The following is a 22,375-nucleotide window of genomic DNA, read 5'->3' as shown; positions in this document are numbered from 1 at the left end:
GAGCTTCACTGTTTTTACGATGTGCAACGTGTCTCTTACACCAAGATTTTTCAGTGTCCCTAATAAAAGGCAGAAAAAACAAACTCCCATGCTGAGGACCAGCAAGCATCCTCCTCCAATGGGATGGTTTCACATGCTTCACCTCCGGCTGCACATTTCTACACCTTTATACCTGGGTCCTTGCTAAAGCAACAAATAATGCACGCGCAGGATCTGTAATTCTGCTGACACCCAGCTGGGTCAACCTCAGCTATAGATTTGCTGCTGCTCATGTAAAAAATCACTGGGTTTATGGGAACAGACACCTGCTTCTGGGATTGTGGCTTGTGATCTGGTAAAGTTTTAGCAGCTTTGTCAATCATTAAGCTGCATTGCTGCTGAAAAGCTTAGGAAAACTCCCAGCAAGGTGCCCGAAGGTTTGGGAAGCAAATGATGTTTCTGAGATGCTTTAGCTGAGGTGAGAGGCTCTTCAGGACAGGACTTGTCCTGAGACACATGGCCACCGGTGCCCCGGCAGGTCCCACCAGCGAGCTGGGAACCAGCGTGGTGCTGCATGCTGGCGATGCCCAGGTGGTGACGAGGTTTGAAGGAGGCACCTCAGCAGCACACGTGTTGTTTCGAGCATTTTGAGGTCCCTGTGGTTTCCTGGATTTTATCTGACACATTTATGAGATGTCCGGTCCCTGCCAGCAGCCTGCTCAGCCCCTGCTCCTTGTTCCTCCACCGCCCCTGCAATTGCCACTGGCTCCCCTGAGGCCGCAAAGCTCTCACTGCTGGCCTGGCAGCTGCCAAGAAACCGAAGGAGAAAGAAAACAAAACTCTCAAGGAAGCTGGGCACAGGCAGACATCTCTCCCCCTTGCAAAATAACAGTGATCAGTGGGCCGCCTAGTCGGCACTGTGGCCTGTGCCTGAACTGAGCACCCTCCTCTGAGGCCAGGGAGCAGCTGGGAATTGCCCTCTTGGCTGGTGGCTTCTCCTCTGCCATACCCATGAATCAGTAGGCACTGGTATGGACTCAAAATCCGAACAGTTGACAGCACATGCTTACACGTCCCCCTTATTCTAACTTGCATGAACACACCCACGTTTGGCTGCCATTCTCACAGACATGCCTGGTACATGCTGCAGCCCCTGGGTAAGCGATGCTTTGTTTCGGTAGGAAGCACCAGCAGTGAACCCAGTCCTACATCCCCACTGGCTCCCTGCTTGCAAGTGCTTCAGCTCTTTGCTCGTGGACATGAAGGAGCAGTTCTGAAAAACTCCCCTGAAAAACAAAACTGAGATATTCTAGATCTCACTTCTCAAAACAGCAAGAGCCATAAGCACCAGCTGTTTCAAGCAGCTGTTAAGTGCGTTAGATTACAGCGTTCCAGGCTCTAAACTATTAGTCAATTGATTAATGAACTGGGATTTCCCATCCAACAAAAATATTTTGGTTTTAAATTATAATTTGATGCATGGTTAGTACAGAAATACATTACACATGTGAAGCATGTGTTTGAATCTCGGCCCTACCCCCAGACATCAGCAGAAGGTGCTGGCTTCGCCACCTTCTCCAGGCTGCTCACGAACCCACCCAGAGCCTCATCAATGCTGCGAGCAGCGAGATGCTGCTCCATCCTGCTTGGGCACGGCAGCAGCAGCAGCTCCTGGCTGCCAGTGTTCAACAACAGCTGCAAAGCAGAAAGTGTCAAGAGCTCAGCCATGAGGCTGGAAACCTTCCCCAGGTCCTTCTGCCTGCACGAGGCAGACTGCACCAACCACACAGCTCTGCAGGTGGAAGCTTGAGGATCAGAGTTAGGAAGAGCCACGGACTGGCTTCTGCGTTTCACTGCAGGGATGGAAATTATCTAGAACGTTTTTTTGTTTGTTTAGTTTTTTTTTTTTTGTTTGTTTGTTTGTTTTTCCAGGAGCACATCCTTGACATAATACCCTGTGTCGATTTTCCCACTGGCAGAAAACCAGACAGGTATTTACTCTGGGCACATGCCTCCTTGGCCAGACACAGCCACTGCCACTTCGCCACATTATCACGGCAGTGGGAGCACAGCCGAGCCACTGCCCCAGCAGCTCCTGTTGCCTCAAGCCCTGTGTTCCCTCGCTGGGTTATCCTGTCGTGGCACACCTATGTGCACAGGGGATGTAGCAGTCCCCATACCCTGATGAAGATGTTCCACCCCATGGCAACACAAGGGACAGTAAGCAGCAGTGGCGTGCAGAAACAAGAATTTCTTATTTCCCAGGGCGCTGGAGTAAAACAATGCCCAACAGACCAAAACAGAATCCCAGCTTCACTTCACCTTAGTGGCCAGGGCGTATCTTGCCAATGGCAGAGCAGGGAGGTGGTTACAGAGCAGGTCTGCTCATACAGAGATCAGTGAAGGGAAGTTTCATCCCGTCATCTAACAGGGCACTGCAGCACTTTGAGATGGCAACAGGGAGAGTGGTGGGTAAGTTAACTCTCAGTTATGGTTAAAAAAAAAAAAAGGAAATTTTGCATGAAGCTTACAAACTATTGCAAAACCCTTGTGAAAACATACGCACACAAACCCACTGCAGGGCATAAATCAACAGCTTTTCCCAAGTTATACTGCATTATTTTAGAAACTTGGCAGATAGAGGGCTCAAAAACTGTCTTTTTTTTTGTGATCTCTTATCATAACAAAGTCTCAAACAACATAGCTTTGCTAAACAGCACGTCCATGCAATGAGAAAATGGGCTCAGCATGCTACAGAGGGGCTTTCTGTTGACAAGCATCAATATCACACTGCAATGATGCAGAGTGGGAAAACCAAGCAGCCTTTGTAAAATGCCCAGTGAGGCACAGCCTGCGTTGCCTTCCTGAGAGAAAGCACTCCGGATGTTCACTGCAGAAAAGCTGGTGCCATGCGCTGCGCCATCCTGCTATTTATCCAAGGAAAAAACAGTACATGCAATATTTCCAACACAGTACTGGAAGCAAGAACGTCTCCTGTTCTGGCACCAGAGACACGTGCCAGGGCAGACGTAGCACACTGCCTCCAAGCAAACACAACCGCCTTCCTGTTCCCACCCCCAGTGCTCCAGGGGGATGAAAGGAAACGATAAGAAGGGAAGAAGTGACGGGAATTCAAGTGGCTCTAATAAAATATTCCCTTTGGTGGAGCAGAGGCTCATTGGCACAGCCAGCCGCGGTGCAAACAGGGGTGATGGGGAGACCTGGGCCAACGCAAGAGCAAGAGGATCAGGAAATGCCTCTGCTGGCAACAACACGGCACCAGCGCTGCTCAACCTCCCCTGAGTTCACTCCAACACAGGCAGGACGGGGGTGTCTGAGGTCTGGAGGAAATCTCTCGGCTGCCAGCCAGCAGGTCCCGCAGCAGCTCAGCCCAGCCCCGCTCCCCTCCATCAGGAGCGGGTGGCTGGGAGTTAACGTCCCCATGCAGAGCCGTGTGATGAGCAGCCCGTTCTTCTTTCTCTGCCATGGCTTATGAATCACAGCACGGCAGACAGTCGCAAGCCTTTAAAACAGTGTCAGCGAGATCAGCCCCACCACTTCAAAGTAAGGAGAGGTGAAGTTTCCGCTCTCCAAACCATTTAATTGCGTGGTTTGGATTTATATACTTTCTCTCAAACATCGTTGGTTTTTTCTTTGTTTTATAAGGTCAGAGGCACACAAATATTTAAAGCATGCACGTGCGTGTGAGTGTGCGTGCATGCATACACACACATATTGCAGCTTAAGATACTGCAGATATAATCACTCCAGTAAAAGCAGAATCTTAAACTGAAGTATGTAACCATTTTGGCCAGGAATCAAACCAAACATTCCCTGGCCCCTGCCCATCCATTTAATCAGCCTAACAGAAGCCTTTCTGCAGTGCCCCAAGCCCCGAGCCAGGCTTTCGAGGCTGCCCACTCCAGGAACAACGCAGAGCATCGCCTCTCTCACAGGGGAGGTGACTTGCAGCGCACCATTTATAGAGCAACTGACCTTTATTTGAGAGACTGCTTAAGCAAAGTAACATGCAAAAAAAAAAAAAAACACACTTGAGAAAGAGTATCATCTGCCTCTGGGCTTCTGCAAATCCTTTTCTGTTCCTCCTTTGTAGCACAATGTGTTGGACGCCTGTTGTTCATCCCCATAAAGCACGGCGTGTACATCCATGCTGTCTGTCCTTTGGCTGAAGCTATGTTCGCAGATTTCCCATGGGAAAGGGGGTGCTTTGCTTCAAAGAGTACTACCAGGGCATTGCATGGGCCACAGGGCCCCACGCACCACTGCCAGGGAAGATGTAGGGGATGTGGCTGTCTGCACTGAAGGACTTCACAGGACCCAGCTGGGAGGTGAGTGGTGAAACCACCTGCAACCTGTCGTGCTGCAGGTGTGCTTTGCAGGAGCACATCCCCATGCATCAGTGTCTGGAAACCATCTGCTCTGGAGACAGCAGCCTGATGTGTGCATCCTTGGTGGGCACCCACGGCTCCAGCCAGAGCTCAGAGAGAGGAGAGGCGCCTGCGCTCTGCCTGCAGCACGCTGGCGAGGCACCTCCTCCTTCATGCTCGTCCCCAGCTCCTGTGCCGGTTCCTCCCATTGCTGCCTACCTGTGCCAGGAGCACTCGGGGACTCCTGGGGACCTGTGGCTGGAGCAGGGCAGGTCTGGCCCCTCTGCACACAGGAGCCAGCAGCGGTGGTGCCAGGACGTGGCTGGGGCTGATGGCAGCGGAGCCACACCAGGAGATGGCGGATACCTGGCGATCCCAGCGCATGGCCATTCCTCTTCCGTAGCATCTTGCCTCCTGCTGTACATCTGACCTTCTCTCTCCTGTCTTCACATGCCCTCCATGTTATGCGCCTGGCCCGATTCCTAGGGGTGACTCGATTTTGGAGTAAGTACAAAAACTTATTGAACTACAGAAAAAAAATCTGTATTAAGTCAACTGGGAACAGGGGCCTGATATTTGCTGAGAGTATTTCATAAATCGTAAGTATTCTTTACCCCATGCACATTCAAACAACTCAAGATGAAATATGCTCTTCAATTTAACAGCAAGGCAGACCTCAGTCTTCAAAAACTGCTAGGAACAATTTAATATCAACCTTCTTATATTAAACAGGATTATCTTTAAAAAGCACTGTTATGTATTTACTAGTTTACCATGAACAAACGTTTTTTTTGGGGGGGAGAAAGGGGAGGGGGGGGTGTGAAGATACCATATTATTTTATAAAAGTGACTCAAGTCATTTGCCCTGTCTTTGGCAATGCGTATATATTCCAGGAGAGGTTCAGAATGTTTTCCTCACTGAAAAAACAAGGACGGAAAGGCACCAAGTGCCACTGCTGGCACCGCTCAGGGCCAGCAGCCCAGCAGCAGCAGGGCCAGGGCAACAGCAACAGCAGGGCCAGGGCGCGGGGATGCGCTGCCGGGGTCACTGCTGGGAACCACGGCACCGTCTTTGCTTTGCTGATTCAGCAGCTGCTTGTTGGCAGAGGTGTCATCGATGTCCAGGTCGTATGCCAGCTCTGAAAGCAGAAGGAGAGCATTGGTTAGCGGACAAGTGAGCCAGCACCCTGGCGCAGGGAGCATCCAGCCCCACCGGCACTGGGGAGTCTAAGGCCTGGCATGGGTGAATGGGCCAGAAGAGCTCACCAAACATCTCAGGAGCCCTCCAGTCAGCCCCAGTCTTAGAGCACCTCCCACTACCCCTCAACAAAACTGAGGCTTGAAAGACCAAAAAAAATCACAACTATAATGTGCCCCAGTAAGAAGAGATGTTGGGGTCTGGCTTGCTGAAGAGCTACTCCCAACAAACAGCCAAGCTTTGGAGTGGGTGTTTAGCAAAGTAAAAAGCATCTGCACCCCACGCACTGTAAGGATGGATGCAGGAGTGAGGAAATCCTGGCAAGCACAAATATCCCCCGTGAACCCACAGCCAGCAGCAGGCCTTGCTCACCAAGTACCTTCTGGTTTGAGGACCTGAGGATCTCTGTATTACTGGAGTCTTTCATAAGTGTGTACAAAATATGTTCCTTACAGCACTTTCAACACACCCATTCCATCCCCTGTCCACCTCATCAAAGCACCGGAGACCAAAGAATGTGAAAGGATTTCATGCCACCAGCATGCTGGTGTTGCAACATAGGGACTTTGAGATGGAGCACATGGGAGCTCCAACCCAAAAAAACATCCAGTATAAAAGTTTTGATAGCCCTGGCCGGGCTCACACAGAAGTGTGGGAGCTGGGGAAAATAAGCAAGGGAAAAACTTGCAACATCATCAGCAAGAGAAAAACTTGCAACAAGCCATCACTGGCTGCAAAGGACCTGCTGAGCAGTAAGCCAGTCACCCTGGTATCCCCGGGACAAAGATGAACAACAAAGTCCAAGCAGGCAATGTGGAAGGGCAAGAAACCAGCAATTCTTAGGACCAATAATAAAAGTGCAAAAGGTGTTTTAAGGTGCTGCTGACGGTGCTGCCATGGGGTGTTTGTACCTGCAGAGCATCTGGACTGAGGGCGATGGGACACTCGCTCCCTTTCTTGTGTTGCTGCCATCTCCTTCTGGGATCCAGGTTTCTCACCTGGATGGGGCTCCTCTAAGCCTGCCAGTCTCATCCCCAGAGCTTGGCCTTTGGAAGTAGAGGAAGCTGGTGGTTTCCATCAGATGAGACTGTGGCTCAAGCCTTTCACAAGCCCTTGTGGATCACCAGCATACTCATGGGCTTGGATCATCCCACCCCACCCCTGAGAAAGAATCCAAGAGGCTGAACAAACACTCCAGCTAAAAATGCCACATCAATCCAATGAGGATCATTGCCAAGGCAAACACGCCGGCAGTATTTCTTAATAAAAATACCAAAACACTACAAAACAAAAGCATAACAATATTAGCATGACAAGCAAGGCAGCCAGGGCCACGAAGGAGGGTCAGAAATGGCTGACAAGGAGCACAAAGGGCCAGGTGCAAGCAAAACCTGCCTGGCAAACTGATCTATAACGTCTCCATCAGATTCCCACAGGTACTGTGGTTCCTCTTCCCCACAGCTTTCCTGCTGTTCCTCTCAGGCCGCTTCCCTACAGAGCTGCACGCACATCCCCTGTGGGGCAGGGCAGGCCCCAGTGCCACCCTGGAAGGGAGGCCCAGAGGCCACCTTGCCCCTGAGGCACCACGTGCTTCTCTGGGACCATGTCCCTGGTGGGGGGACAAGGACAGCCCCTGCCCCAGCAGCCAGCCCCGCAGGGCTCTGAAGGCACAGGGCAGCACACACCTACGGGCTTTTATCTAATGCACGGACCTGCAGCATACTGTGAGGCTCGGGAGCGAGGCAGAAAAGCAGCTGATGAGAGACCGAGCCCTGACTGTGGTTGTGGGGAACGGCTCCCACTGTGTGACTTTGACCAGCTCCAAACACAGGAGAGGACAAAGTCACTTGTCCGCCCTGCTGCGTTTTGGAAGGTGCTCCCACATATTTCAAAGTCTCCTGAAAGCTGAAAGAAGCCCCACGGGGCCACAGTGATGGCATCCCCAGCTGGCCCATGCCAGCCTACCTCCAGGCCAGCGATCTGCAGCCCATCAGCAGGGCTTTCAGACGTTATGGCAAAACCAAAAATATCCTAGGGAACTGAGTAACTACCTTTGCCTTCAGTTCAGAAAAGTCATTTGAAACAAAAGAGTGTTTCAGCAGGCTCCTTAGCAGCACACAGGGTTCCCATTTAAAGTCTCATTCTGCAATGTTGTAACTTATGAGATCAAAGTGTTTGGTTCACGATGCAGCAGTTGAATCGGGTTGGAAGTGTCTGGTCCAAGTGTACCAAAATGACAATTTCACACTTTTTTTTTTAACTGAGGAAATTTTCAAATTCTGAGATTTTACCTGAACTTTGAGTAAAGGCAATTTTTGAAATCATGAACCCTCACCCCAGTGAGAATGTCGATTCTGTCATTCATTCTTTGACCAAATTAAAAAGAAAAGAATAGATATCCTCTTGTCATCAGAGATTAGGGATTTTCCTAGCTTTCTTTAACTGCTTCAAAAGTTTTTGCTCGGGTGTGACGTTTGTTGTTTTAAATATTCCTTGCCCTGTTTCCTTCTCTGGGCTTATTTATATTCAATTGTAATTTTAGGCTGATGGATTTAGCCATACATCTTTTATTTTGTATTAATAATGGGTCTTTAACTGAAGCAAATCCATTTAATTTCATTTCTAATGACCTTTTGTACATAGAAGGAAGAAAAAAGAAAAAAAAGTATTATCCTATAACTGACGAGAGGCCAGCTGACAACCAAGTCCAGGCAACAACAACATTAAAAACAAATGACAATAACAATCACTTTTCAAAACGCAGATTAAGAAATATTCCTAATCAGGTACTTCCTGGGTGGGCTTCATTACAAGTCCCAGCCTTTGTCAGGCTCCCTGGCCGGTCCCCAAGGACTTGCTGCATCACTGCATGGTGATGTACCGTGGGGTCCCATGGCTGCTGGGAATGACAGATATGGAACCGCAGGATGGCGGGTAGGGTAAAAGAAGCTAAACTACCACACATGCCATTTGGTTTCTTCCATCCCAAATTCTGCCTTTAACACCACAAAATAACCAGAGGTAGACTGCTCCTCTGCCTCCCTGCTTTGACAGCCCCACTACCCAGACACATTCTGCTGAACTGCCCCAGCTGTGATACCCTAATTTGCAAGTTCTGTAGTTTCTAAGTTTGCTATAAAGTGGCCCTTTGGCCTGCAAATGCTTTTTTTTTTGGGTGGGGGGGGTGGGGAGGAGTAAATGACTCAAAAAAATCTGTTTCTGTTTATAATCAGTTGGAATCCAGAGGGTATTACCAACAATCTGCACTAATTACATATTCAATCTTCACTCATTTTGGCCCCTCTTGTCCTCTGGGTTGTGGATTAGATAATACCCTTAAAATAATAGTCAATCATTAGCTCTGCTAATTTTTTTTTTTTTTGGCGTGCTGTGCCATTTCCTGGAGTCCCCATGCAGCTTGTGAAAGGTCTCCAGCTGAACACAGACCGCTCCCCCCGGAAGCATCTTTTGTAACCAAAGCCCCTCTAGCACAAAGCTGCCGCACAGAATGCTCACAGGACAGCAAAAGCTTCAATGGTCTTTCCTGCCTCAGCTCGCAGTGTGGATGACCAAAACCACTGCCAACCCCTGCTAAAGTCCACATCCACAATATGAAGCAGCGACATTCTTCCATGGATTATGACTAGAACTAGGTGTACCTCCTCTGCACAAACTTACTGGGCACAAATCATTAAGAAGCTCTTCTTCCTGAACTGCACTAGCTTTGGACACAGCTACAAAAGTCGGCTAAACCAGGAGGGGATTGTTTTGGAGTTGGCATAATAAGTTCCACTGCAGTTGGCACAGAAAAAAGCCAGGAGGATAAGTACTGGCATGCTAGAAGCCTTACAGCAGGCACGCACATTCCTGTACAAAACACACCAATGCCTACTGAAACATCCCTTTCTACCCCTAAAAGGACAAGAGAGCCTTAAGAAAATAACTGATAGCAAATACCAGTCCGGCAAATGACATCAAAGTGGGCAGTGCCCGGCTCCAGCAGGCTCACAGGCTGCACTGGCAGCTCTGCTGGCCAAGCCAGGAAAGGAGAGCCCAGAGGCAGGGAATGTCATCTCACAGCCAGGCATCTGGGCTGCCTGCCTGCTAAGGCAGATGGCTCCAGCAATGGACCTAATATAGTAACATTCATAATCGATGGCCATGCATGAAAACCGCTTAATGGAACCACTTGATAGCTCTGCCGGTGCCTGTGCAGTGGCAGGGGTCGCAAAGGGGATGCCCCCACGGGCAAAAGCATCATGCCTAACGCAGTGTGTTCACAAAATGGGGCTGCCAAGCAGGCCAAAGTACTTACAGGGATGTGGTGATGGTCCTTGTTTGCAAATGATGGAAATTGTGGTGTGACGGGACCAGGGAATGGATCGTGACCGTGTGTTTCCAGTAAGCGCAGAACACGTCCAGTAGGAAGGTCATAGACAAGCAGGGCAGCGCTTCAGGCTCCTGCAGTTCTCACGGTCAGTTGTGAACATCTGCCTGTGAATCCTTCAGGACTGGTCTAGGAACATGTGCTACCACTGTGGACGAGTATTACAATCTCTGGAGTGCACTGATTTATTTAATTTTTTTAAGCAGTGTGCCTTATCAGTCTGGGGAACACACTAACTGCCCGAGGATGCAAGAGACTCTGGCTGTCTCCAAAGCAAGACTATTTCTAAAAGGGAAAGGTGTTACTGGGCTCAATAATCCCAAGTTATTTAGCTCATTACAAGGTGAATCATTGGAGAGTACTACAGATCAGACTGCCTGACCCTGGTTGCCATCTCTCCATCTCTATAGCACCAACTGATTCATTATCACAGGTGTTTGCACCTGAAATCCAGAAGAACAGCCCAATTCCCTCGCAAACCAGTCCTGTTTGGACACTAAAAGCTCTGCTCACCTCAGCCTCTAGTTACCTAGCTTTCTCATACAAACTTTCATACTACAAACACACGTCTGCCTCCACAAAGGCAACATCTGAACACATCCACGGAGTTACACTGCACACACAGCCACAACTATGTGGAGGGAGCTGGGATCTTCAACCCTCTGCTTCTCCAAAACACCTTGAACTCTTCTAAATGTCTAGCCAAGCAAGGTTTCATCTCACCAGGGAGGTTTTGCCCTGTGGGTTATTACCACTAAAATCCTGGAGCACCAACAGGTTTGCCAGTCATCTTCTTGCGCAAGGAGCTGCAACAGCCCAGCCGCAGGTGTGGCCGCGACGGCGCGTAATTAAAGCGCTGAGCCGGGGCCGGCCGCGGCGCTTGTGTTGGCATGGTTGTGAGATCACCGAGATGGATGCGCAGCATGTGCATGGTCTTGTGCCTCTGCTTTTCCACCTCCTCCGCAGCAATTTAGGAGGTGCGGCTCTTGGCAAAATGGATTTGGACAGAAAAAAAAAAAAAAAAAAGAAAACATCCAGCTCAGCATCATCCCACTGCCACCGGCGATGTGGCCAAGGGAGCCTGGCGCAGCTCAGCAGTGCGCGGTAAAACCGACTTCCCAGGCAGAAACCCAAGGGAATCAGGTTTGAGATTGCTGATTTGCAAACCAAGACTTTTCTCCACTCGCTTGCTCAACACCTCCTGGCTGCTGGTGTGCTGTGCATGGCCCGCAGCCTGCAGCACGTGCCTTCATGGGCAACCCGGAGACCACAGGCACCACTGCAAAGCAATGCTGGTTGGGGAGAAAATCCTCCATGATCACAGCAACAGGGAGGTACGAACCAGGCTGTCTGGGGGACACCAGCACATGGAGAAGGGAGTACTTGGAGCCAAGTTGGGAAAGGTCCAGGTTGTCCAGCACAGAGAGATGAGGAGCTTCAAGTCATGACACAACCCAGGTGTGCCCAGGGTATGCAGGGCAATTGGCCACAAGCTCTACGGAACAGCCTGTACGCGAACCCTGGCTGTCCAACCCACAGCACCACCACAGAAGTCTTGTCCAAGAATGTCCTCATGCTTTCAGTGGGGCAAAAAAGCCCAGCACACCACACAGAATGGGGCAGAAAGGCTGCACCATGATCCCAATTCAAGCAACTACCCCTCCACCCCACCTCAACAGAGGCTGGAGGGGAGGAAGGACCATGATTTGTGACCTGGACCTATGTTTACCTTGAAAACATACTCATTAAATGTCTTTACTCCTTGGTTCTCTCTAGATTTACCCTGAAGAGAATCTGGCGTCTGCAATTGCATTAATCATTTCTCCTTTGGCAGCAAGTGAAAGAGTTTCTGAACTGTACTCACAGAGTGGAGCCACAAAAACGTGTTTAGCAAAACACGTTCATGTAATCTATTAAAAATTAACAAATCTCATTAGCATTATTAATAGAAAGCACCAGAGTCCTTGTACTTTGATGACGAAGCAGCATTCCCCTGTCTGATATCCAGGTGTACTGTCCAGGAAAAGAGCTGGTACCTCAAGGAACTGGGAGAGAAGAACTGAAAAATTGAGAGATAAACATGGATAGCCAACAGCATCTACAAAGGCAGAATAAGAAAGAAAGAGCAGAAAAGCTGGAAACAAAAGACAGATATGAACAGATATGAAGTGAGGCAAGAATGTAGGGCAGGGTCAAGTAACATCTCTCCAGATCCCCTGTGCACCTTAGCCCCTCCAGACATGGAGTCACCCCTCTCCCTGCACTTATCTCTGGAGACCTTCAAGTTCTAAACCCACAAACTGATCCCTTCTGATCAGTCTTCTGTCACCTGTGACATCTAGGACAGTCTTGATTTTGGGAGGTAACATTATCAGTGGCAGCAGAGCAAAATGAAATGCTCCAAGTTTCTTCTAATGACCAAAACCAACTCATCACACCAAACATTTCTTCTTCATCTTTGCTCCCTAAGATTTTGCTGCCATAGAAACCAATGGTCTAACCAGGGGGCAGGATAGAGTCATTTCTTCTTCCACAACAAGTCTGACTTGGTCCTGAAATAGACGATTTACATCTTTTCCATAAGCATTACAGTCAAGTGAAAAGTGCAACACAGATTGATCCTTCAACTGCTGTTGTCATGCGTAGCAAAAGCTCTTTGCTACAGAGTGACCGGGACAGGCAGCTCTTCCTCACATTCAATTCTCCAAGCTGTGGACATTTAGTGACATGCATGCACTCGAGAGACCCACCAAAATGCAAACGTAAGGGGAATGCCAATGGTCCCTGGCTCCCAGATGCCAGCCGGTAAAAGCAGCCCTCGGGGCATTAGGATGTTTCTCAATGCTTGATCAGAAAACTCATGGTGGTGTTACGGTACCCAGGAACATCTGACATTTTCCTTTGTGACTCACTGCATGCGGAAACCAGGCTTGAACCATGCCCAGGCCGCAGAGATTGGGGTTCTTGGCATCGATGCTCCAAAGAGGCAACCAGAAACGTGCCTCTTCAAACAGAAAGGAGCACAACTTCGTGCAACGTGTATGCTCACTCAAAAATCAGACTCCACCAGGTCACCATTCATGATGCCAAGGAAAACACTTGGAGTGAGATGTCAGGTCACAACCCAAGAATCTGGGCTGGGCACTGCTGCACTTATTTGCCCAGCCTGCCCTGCTCCTAAAGCGGCTCCCTGAGGTCCTGCGCTCCTCAGCTGCCCAGCCTTGTCTGGCATAGAGGGAAAGATATTTTGCTTGCCCTGCCCCTGCCCGGAGCCTGGCTGGCCCAGGAGCATTTGCAGAGCACGGGCTGAGGTGAGAGCACTGCCAAGGGAAGGGAGCCGAGAGGCTCCAGCACTGCCCAGCTTTTTTAATTGCGCTAAGCTGCTAAAATAAATAAATAAATAAAACCCTGGCTCTGCATTAAAACAGCACTAAGTAACTTCAACCCATAAAAATGGAGTAATGCAGGAGGCCCTGGGAAACATCACCATGACCGGTTTTCCGATTTTATATAGAAGTAGAATGGTTGGGTTCACAGACTGGAACTTTTTAATGGCTCCAGGTCGTATTCCCTGTGCTGTGTGCTGGAAGGAGCCCCAGGAACAGTCACTGAAGTCTGAAACCAGGACCTGGCTTTGCACTTCTGCACGGCTGCAGAGAGAGACCGACCCAAATTAAACCCAGCTGCTCACCGAGTGAACGTAATGTCTGACGCAAAACCAGGGCTGGTTCCTGCTCCCTGCCTCCCTCCTGGACCGAGCACAAAGCCTGGTCCCAACACACTGCTCGAATGACGGTGCTGAAAGCTGGACGGTGGCAGCAGCTCCCATGGGAAACCCAGCATCATCCCAGCTGAGCACCAGGACACCAAGATTGTGGTGCTGTGAAGGATCCAGCTCAACACACTTGCTCTTTCCTAGTTCTCCATCATTCTCCAAGACCTGTGTTTTGAACCCTGTCTAGCTGGTGCCCATGGCTGGGACCGTGGTGAAGCTTGAGTACACCACCTTGGCTGGCCCTCCCCCAGGAAGAAACAGCAAGGGAGGGAGGGGATCGACCCTGGACTCCTGCCCTGCACCTCCCTGGGTCAGCTTGGGCGTGCAGCCATGGAGGATACTGGGGACAGTCACACAGAAGCATCCGATTGCACAGAGACACATCCATCGGCACTGCAAGCAGGCAGGTATAAGCCAAGCAGTGAGACAAGGTGGCAATGAAAGAGGACTCCATGATCCAAGTCCATGAATGCCTCCGCCTCCATCCTATCTTGAACACTCATGGCTCAATCTCAGGAATGTCACAATCACAGTGGAAAATCAAAATAAAAAAGCTATGTAATCCAGTTTGTAAAGCCCTTGAAAAACACAAAATCCTCTATAAAAATGGATTACAGAGATGTTTCCTGGAAATCTAGAAATGCATTTCAGCCTCCCTCCTCTTTCACCCTCCCAAAAAAGGGAAAAGAAGCTAGTGACCCACGGCACTCCTCCCCACACACGACGTGCCTGCACTGAGCGCTCTTTCCTAGCAGCTCCCTATCAGGCCCTTCTATGCAGATGGCAAACTGTGCACTTCTACGCGATTTTGCCCTAGATGTTGATTTGGGGCATTATCTGCTGCATTTACCCAAGCCTATGGGCAAGGCAACATGCAGCAGTGGCAGGAAGTCTCCCTGCATCAGGGAGAGGGGGAGATGCCTGCCAGCCTCCCACATACTTTTTGGTTCATCCCTTTCCAGGTGGACCCCAACAGGCTCTGAGGGACAGTGCAATGCACTGCTGTGGTTTTGTGAGCTGCAGGAGCCCAACAACAGCCACAAAGGGACTTGCACCCCTGCAGCACACCCAGGCCTGCAGGTGCTCAGCAGGATAGTGTCCTCTTGAATCAGGGCAGTCTTGTAAAAATCCAGGTATCTTGCCTGGCTGTGCCAATGGTGACAACGCTATCAGCTGAAGAAAGCCCAGACACTCACATGCCAACGGTATCAAAATATTTAGCTCCAATACCATTATTATTCTGATAGATTAAAATCAGCATTTCAAAATCTTGACTCAAGTATCCACAGTCAATGGTGGTGGATCAATTTTCTGTTAGGAATTTTTATATTGTGAGAGATTTTGTACTGTCATTCTTATTTGGAACAAACAAAACAATTGCAATATTAGCATTCCCAGCAGAGCACGCATTTAAGTTCCTGACCTGTTATTGCTCAAGGACTTCTGCAGCTGCAGATGCCTGCTTTGAGCTACAGCTAGGTCACTTTGAATGATGCTCATAGAAGAAGGATCAAAACACTTACAGCTTGATCAAAAGGACTTTTTATGAACATTGCAGCCAGAGTTAAGTGCTGATGTGAATACTTAAATTCGCCTTTATATTAGCTCAGCTTAGTTCTAATAAAATTAACACCCTTTTAAATAATGCACTCAGTTTTTATTTGTTTCATGTTTTTGTGCCTTATGGCTTTGAAAACATATCCTCAAAACCTTTCCATCACCCTGAGAATGTCCAGCTGTGTTAGGATCTGGAAATCAACTTCTCCAGCAGAATAAGAGGGGTAGCTGCTTGTATTATTACTCCCCCTGCTCCAACCTGGATTTATCCACCAAAGGTTTATTTTTTTTTGTCCACCACAAAAGAGGCTAAAATAGTCATAGTCCTTCTTTTCCCCAGTAGAAATAACTATCTGTAAATAAACAATTAAAAACTGAACTGCAAGCACCAGCAGTATCAATGTTCCTTTGAAATCAGACAACAGAAAAAACAAAGCAGTGAAAAATCCAGTCTCTTTTCTGCTCTTATACTTGCACATTAGAGGAAAAATGAACTTTCTAGTCCAGGACAGGGAATGTCTTATTGGTGCAATACAGCCATTTAACTGTTCTTTAGAGATATTCATCTCAAAAGACAGAACAGAAAGAGCATTTTCCCCCCTTTTATTTATTTATCTTTTTTGTGCCAACTCACCTTAGCTGAAAAGCACATTGAGATTGTAATTATGGGAAGGCCTCATCTAGTAGATTTGTAAACTCAGCTATCAGCTTGAATTACTGGAATTAGCAAGGCTAATTTAATGTCACTGTTCAAAATAGCTCAGATTTGGAATTTCTTAATGGCCTTAGGAGAAGGAGCCTTTATGCATACTGCAATCTAGGCTTCATTCTTAGACTAAATTCCTTCTCATAGATTTTGTGAATGCCCTGTTTTGTAGCCAACACAAACTCTGTCCAGTAAAATAATGTAAGGACTCAGAATGAAAAGAGATTAGCTGTTCCCTGCTCCTGTTATTTTAAAGCAGAAATAACTTTGGCTTCTACTGATTCATAGACAAAGCTTGAAATGCAAAGCATGCTCAACTCCAGATTCAGCATGAAAAGGACCTTAAAATATTCCCGAGTGCAAGTAATGGACTTATTAGGGGGATGAAAAGAGGCACTTTTCACAGAATCCCAAGCTCCTTAGTCCTGTCATATCAATAATCTTGCTTAAGAATTTCATTCTATTTACATTTCGTTCCCTTCAAAACATCTTGCCCAACTCATAGGAAATAAAACATTTACACTTTTAAAGAGCTGATTTATGTCTGCTAGCGCTCAGTGGCAAGTGTTGTAAAATGTCTGCGGATCACCCAAAGCGTGAGCGTGCGTGACAGCGTCAGGACGGTGTGTGACAGAACAATCCTGTACAACACGCAGTTTTACACCTGACAATTTATAAATGAGGAGGTGATTTTATAGACTTGGTTAAAAGCATCATTTTTTAATAATGGCAGTCAATTGTGTTGGAACTCACTGTACCTGCAATCTGTTCTCCTCTCCTTTATGTTTAACATCCACAAAAACAAAGCTGACAACGACAAAAAAAAAAAAAAAAAAGCTTTAGAGATATCAGGAAGGAAATCTGCCTGGCTGTCCTTAAGCTACCAAAACTTACTATTTTTTTCACCCAGTTTGCTTAGTCTTTGCAGGACAGTTTAACAAAAAGTAGCACTAAACTAGTAGGGGTAATTTTGACCCTTTATTTTGAAGAAGTGACTAAAGACCAATGGTACTTCAGGAAGAAATTACAAAAGCCGGTGTAGAAACAATAGGAAAGCAGATGGAGTTATCCCCTGATCACTCCTTTTTACAGAGCACAGCGGGATTTTTCCCCACTCAGCTCCACATCCCTGTGACGATTTGCACCTGTCAGGAGTGCAGCAGCACGGAGGGGAGATGAGACGCATCAAGCCACATCTGCACCGGCAGAGACCCAAAATCCCAAAACACCGAGCTGCGACGAGTGGCCTTCCCAGGACAGCCTCTGCACGATGCGTGGCACCGGCCAGTAATGGCTTCCACAGACCTGACCGCGGGGTTTTGCTCTGGAAAAGCAAAGCGTAGAGATCGCATGCTGCCATTCACCCAAAGGTCTTGCAGCACACCACCGGCATTAATTACGCTCCCTGTTTTGCAGAGATTAATTAAGCACTGAAGCCTCGTGGTCCTCAGGAGCCAAGCACAAGCTAATGGCTAAAACTGAGCTGACGTTGCAAGGAGGGTCCATGAGCATCAATGGGCAAACTGGAAAAAGCACCCCTGAGTGCCCCAAGTTGCTTTGCAGCAGCATCCCCCTCTTTATAGCGTGCTTTTAATTCCTCCGGCTGGGTCCCAGCAAGTCCCCCTGCAAAGGCAGCCGTTCAAGGCTTTACTCTGAAAATGCCCTTTATGACGAGGCATGGGAAACAGACACACCAGGGAGCAACGTCCCGCAGCCATCTCTCAGTGCACCCGCCCAGCCCTTATTCCTTCAGGACCCCAGCCAGTCTTTGACCTTGGTCATTTTTCCTAAGGATGAACTCCACAGCCCTGATGAGAAATTAGCCAAGAAGCAACAGAAGGTCCCCAAACCATCCTCGCTCCTGCCTGTTACATGCTGCTGGCTACCAGGCAGCTGTGTCACCCCACCCTGGGTGGGACAGGCTGCAGAAGATGCCCCAGCTGCGTTTTTCTGCCCATCCTCCCAACCCCTCCAGCCCCAAGAAGCAGCACTGTGAGCAGGGCCCTTAGACAAACCATTCGCCTTGGGCACAGGTGCCAAGAAACAATGGATTTAGATGAGCAGCCTGCAGACCCACAAACACACTTTTTCCTTAGCTCTAGGTTTTTGTAACAAATGCGAAGAAAAAAAAACAAAAACAAAAACACAAATGCATAAAAAATGATACTGGTGCAACAGAAAGCTGGACAGCAAAGGGGGATGGCCAGCCCCCTCAGCTAACAAAAAGTGCTAGCTGTGCTGCAGCTGTAGCCTGGGAAACCCATTAAGACCACATGGGGTGTCAAATTGTATGTAACATGAGTGCCGGACTTGCAGGCACCGTGTGACGGCAGCCCCACAATGGAGCCGGGCGGAAAGCACGTCCAAAGAGACCGGAGATGACAGAGTTTCTCAGCACATGCCTGCCTTTGCCTCCAAAAGCATGGAGGAGCAGGTGAACAGGCACAGCCCTGCGCAGCCCCCTGAGGAAATGCAAAGACACTGTGAGTTTGCTCCAAGAGACCTGAGCAGTTGCAGACAGAGGAAACATCCTCCAGCCCCTGCCATGGGATGCACAGAGAAGGATCTCAGGGACAGACCCAGGCTGATGCTGGTGTCCACCTGTGGAGCAAGGTTTGCTGTAGGAGCTGCATCTGTTTGTGTTGCTTTATGGTTAGTGCAGTCCCACAGCCATCCAGTTCCCCAGAAAGACATCTCCTGTTGGTGTGGGGAGATGAGTGGGTGGCACTGGACTCAGAAACTGAAGGATTTAGGTGGCAGAGGGATTGCACAGGCTGCAGAGGACTCCTTGGCTACCACAAAGCCATGGTGTGGCTTAATACCAACTGATTGAAAGAAAAAAGCCCTCACTCCCCATCACCTGCTGCAAGATGCAGCAGAGCAAACACTGCAGTGCCTGGAGAGAGCAACCCACCAGCACCACAGCTCTGCTCCCACCCAGCACCCAAAGCATTTCGATCCCAAATGCCAGCAAGAGGGAAACACCACTGTTAGGTGCTAGGGTGCCCCCTTGCAGAGACATGGGCCACCCAGCCCACGTCCCCTGCCCTTGGGAGCCCTCCCCAACAGCCCAAAAATACTGGTGAGGACATGGTCCCTGGTCAGCAAACTCCCCCTGGGCCCTGCTGCCTGGAAGATGAGGCAGAGAGCAACAGCAGTGCGGGTGCCCAGGGATGTCCCACAGCTCTATCTAGTCCCCCGTGCCCAGGGAGCCCTGGAGCATTAAACCCGGACTCAGGTTCTGCTGGCCAGAGCTGGCATGTTGGAAATCAAGTTGGTCAGTGTGGGGAGGCTTGTAGGAGGTTTCAATGGGATGTGAGGGATTTGGTAGCCTCTGGGCAATCCCACACAGTGGTCCCAGTTACCTTATATCCTACATAACAGGACATGGATAAGTATTTTTACAGACAAGTTTCTGCTCTTTAATATATGCAGCTGATCAGGGTTAGTCTTACTGCCATTAGCAACCGAAATCACTCTCAAACTTCCTGCTTCCCCACCCAAGAACAGCAGTTCTTTTCATTCAACATGTAGAAATACCTCCTCGCAGTCTGCTTATTTTTTGATTTATTTTATCTTTTTTGTTGGTACACAGAATCATTTTTCTTTTTTCCACATTTTCTAATGAGTTCTGGCGGTGGGAAGTTGTTTGTAAATCACGCAAGCATTTGTTTTACTGGAAACATCTGCTTTAACACATTTGTCTTGAAAAAACATTTTTTTAAACAAAGGTATTAAGCTGCAATGTAAATTGGGCACATCTGTTTATGAGTCACTGCAATAGCACTGCCTCCAATCCACCAGATCACACAGATCTCCAGGGGCCTGATCCAGCAGAAATTGGAAACTTAGAGCTCACTCTGCTCCCTTTTCCAGCACTATTTCTCGTAGAGTATTGCTGACTGATTTAATAAATTAAGGCCACTAAATAGGAAAGACCTATTTAGCACCTGCTAATAGCCTGAAGTACCTGGCTCAGTTCAGCAAGGTACTTCAGCCGGTGCCCAGCTGTACACATGCCCAAGGACTGATTTCAGTGGCATTATTTGTGCGTGGGGGACTACCAGACCTTCCTCTGCCTGCAGTCCCGTGCTGCCTCCGTTGTGTTCAGCCATTCAAAGCATTTAGAGAAGCAGAGTAGAAGGAAAGGCATCAGCTGAACCTCCAAGATCAGCACCTGGCCCACAAGCTGGCGCTTTCTCCCTGGAAACCCAACAGTCAGCAGACTTCAGGCACTGGGCAAGCAGGCAGGAGAAACCACACAGCTTCTTCCTCTAGAGTAGCTCAAGAGCAAACTAGTTCCCTCAATGCTTCAGGGGTAAATAAAGTAAACAGGGAGCGGGAAGGGGGCATCAAAAAGACAAGGAGATGGCTGAGAAAGGATTCCCCACAAGATCCACAGCGGTAATGCAGGGCACGCAGAGCTTTTGCTCTGCGCACCCAAAACACCACCCCCGGCTGCAGCAGCTCCTGGCACAGCCCTCCCCTCCGGACAGACACCTCCAGCAAACACACCAGGCTCCAGCAGCGACCTACCCAACCTGATGATTGCCACTGCCCCACATCTGGAAAAAATCGGTGTATTGGTGAGAGCACCCATGGACAGAATGCACATCAGCCACGCGGAGGGGAGAGCCAGCCCTGCATGCAGCCACGTGTTTGCTGCGTGGTGCTGGGCACATCTTGAGCCTCTTTTCGTCTTTGCAACAGCAGAAATAAAGCTACAAGTGCCAGGAACAGAAATCAAATGCGACAGCACATCAGGTGCTCCCTGACAGCAGACACTGAATCACAAGCAAGAGAGTTTGCCCTTGGAAGGGAGGGAAAGGAGAGCATTTCTGGTATAAATGCATTCTTTCACATTCTCTGAGCTTGCCTTAGCAGATGATTTATGTGGACAAGGGAAGTGGAAGAAATACTGCAGGCTGTGTTCTGCTATGATTTTGGGGAGCATACAACTTTTATTTACTTCTTACCAGAACGATCTACACAGAAACCAGAACAGGACAAGCAAATGTACCAAAGCTGCAGAGCAGCCGGTGGAGAGTTATCAGCGAGGCAAAGGATATTACTCAGACTCTGATAATAACCACCAGCTCCCACCTGCCAACTGCAGTCTGCGTAACACAAAAGTCCAAAAACATGCTTCAGCAGATGTCTGACTCCCCAAGCAGGAAGCGTCTCCAGTATCCATGGGACACAAGCAACTCCAAAATAGCTTCAAGTCCAATGATTTTACAGAGACTCAAGATACTGACTGCATTTGAATTAAAACAGGAAGGGAAAAAACAAAGGATATGTATCACATTGCAGTTGCAATTTACATTTTAGAAATCCTGCTGGGAGTCCTGTGTTGGACCTTAGACGGTGACATACGCCCTGGCAGCCTGTGCAGCTGCCGAAGCAGCCACAGCCTGGAGTGAGCCAGGTCCCACAGCAACCAGCAGTACCTGCCACTGCAGTGCATCCATCCCAGCATGCCTGGTTAGAAGCAAATAATGGCATATCATCAAGCAAGAGAGCAGCCAGCCATAGATAGGATGCAGTGACCCTGGACATGCAGGGACTTTCAGTATCCAGCAAAGGACAACCAGACAAGGCTTTTTCTCGAAGTAAGGTCTCAGAAAATAAAGGCACTGCTAGCAAGTAACGTCCTCGGGCTGGGTTTGTATTTATGACCCGCGCTGGGCGCAGACCCAGCCTCCTGCTGCAGCTGCCCTGTGCAGGGCGACCCATGCGGGAAGCGCCTGGGACAGCAAGATATTGTCAAGAGCTCTAAATACCGCTGAAGACATTTTCTGAAACAACAGAAGCTAGTCAAAATGCCAGATTTCCATTCCCACAGAAAACATGGAATGTGCTACTGCTCCAAAGCAGAACAAAGGCAAAATGTGTCCAAATTTTCTGTTGCTTGAAAAAAAAAAAATAAGGCAAGTTGAACTGGGGAGGCCAAAACATACCACTCCAACAAAGTCCAATCAATTCATTTAGATTTCATTTTTCCTGTGGTGTAATTAGAACATAATCTCAAACAAGGACAAAAAGCCACTCTGGAGTGAAAGCTGACAATATTACACATGCCAGTATGGGTAAACAGGCTGTTTCTGCATTTCCCCACTGCAGGAGCAGAGAAAGATGTTTGAATTTATTTCCAAAACAGAAAACCTGTCCAAAACCCCAGCATACTTCACCACATCTCAATTCCAGCAGAGAGGCATTTTCCAATCGAAGTCTCCCCATCAGAAAACTTCCAACCTGCCCTAGAAGCACCACAACGGAAGGTTAAGTTCTGGGGTCAGCCCTTTTTAGCCCAAAGTGAGATATACCATAGACCCACAAGAGCTGGCAAGATTGACAAACCTGGCTTTTGCAATTCAGAAGCACT

At 48.6% G+C, this 22,375-nt stretch overlaps 1 protein-coding gene across 5 annotated transcripts in view; it reads right to left on the bottom strand.

Moving 5' to 3' along the window:
• Positions 1-3,962: 3,962 nt before the first annotated feature.
• Positions 3,963-22,375, bottom strand: part of GPC3 (glypican 3) — a 149,251-nt gene continuing 130,838 nt past the window's right edge. For 3 of the 5 annotated variants that reach the window (XM_040572768.1, XM_040572766.1, XM_040572770.1), the window contains one exon: positions 3,963-5,506. In XM_040572768.1, the coding sequence (XP_040428702.1) occupies positions 5,334-5,506 (173 nt within the window). In that variant the 3' untranslated portion in view covers positions 3,963-5,333. The remainder of the gene's footprint in view (positions 5,507-22,375) is intronic. The other 2 variants (XM_040572767.1, XM_040572769.1) reach the window with 1 other exon arrangement.

The sequence above is a fragment of the Cygnus olor genome, chromosome 13 (genome assembly GCF_009769625.2).
Source record: "Cygnus olor isolate bCygOlo1 chromosome 13, bCygOlo1.pri.v2, whole genome shotgun sequence".
Lineage (NCBI taxonomy): Eukaryota > Metazoa > Chordata > Aves > Anseriformes > Anatidae > Cygnus > Cygnus olor.
This window is presented reverse-complemented; position numbering and strand designations above follow the sequence as displayed.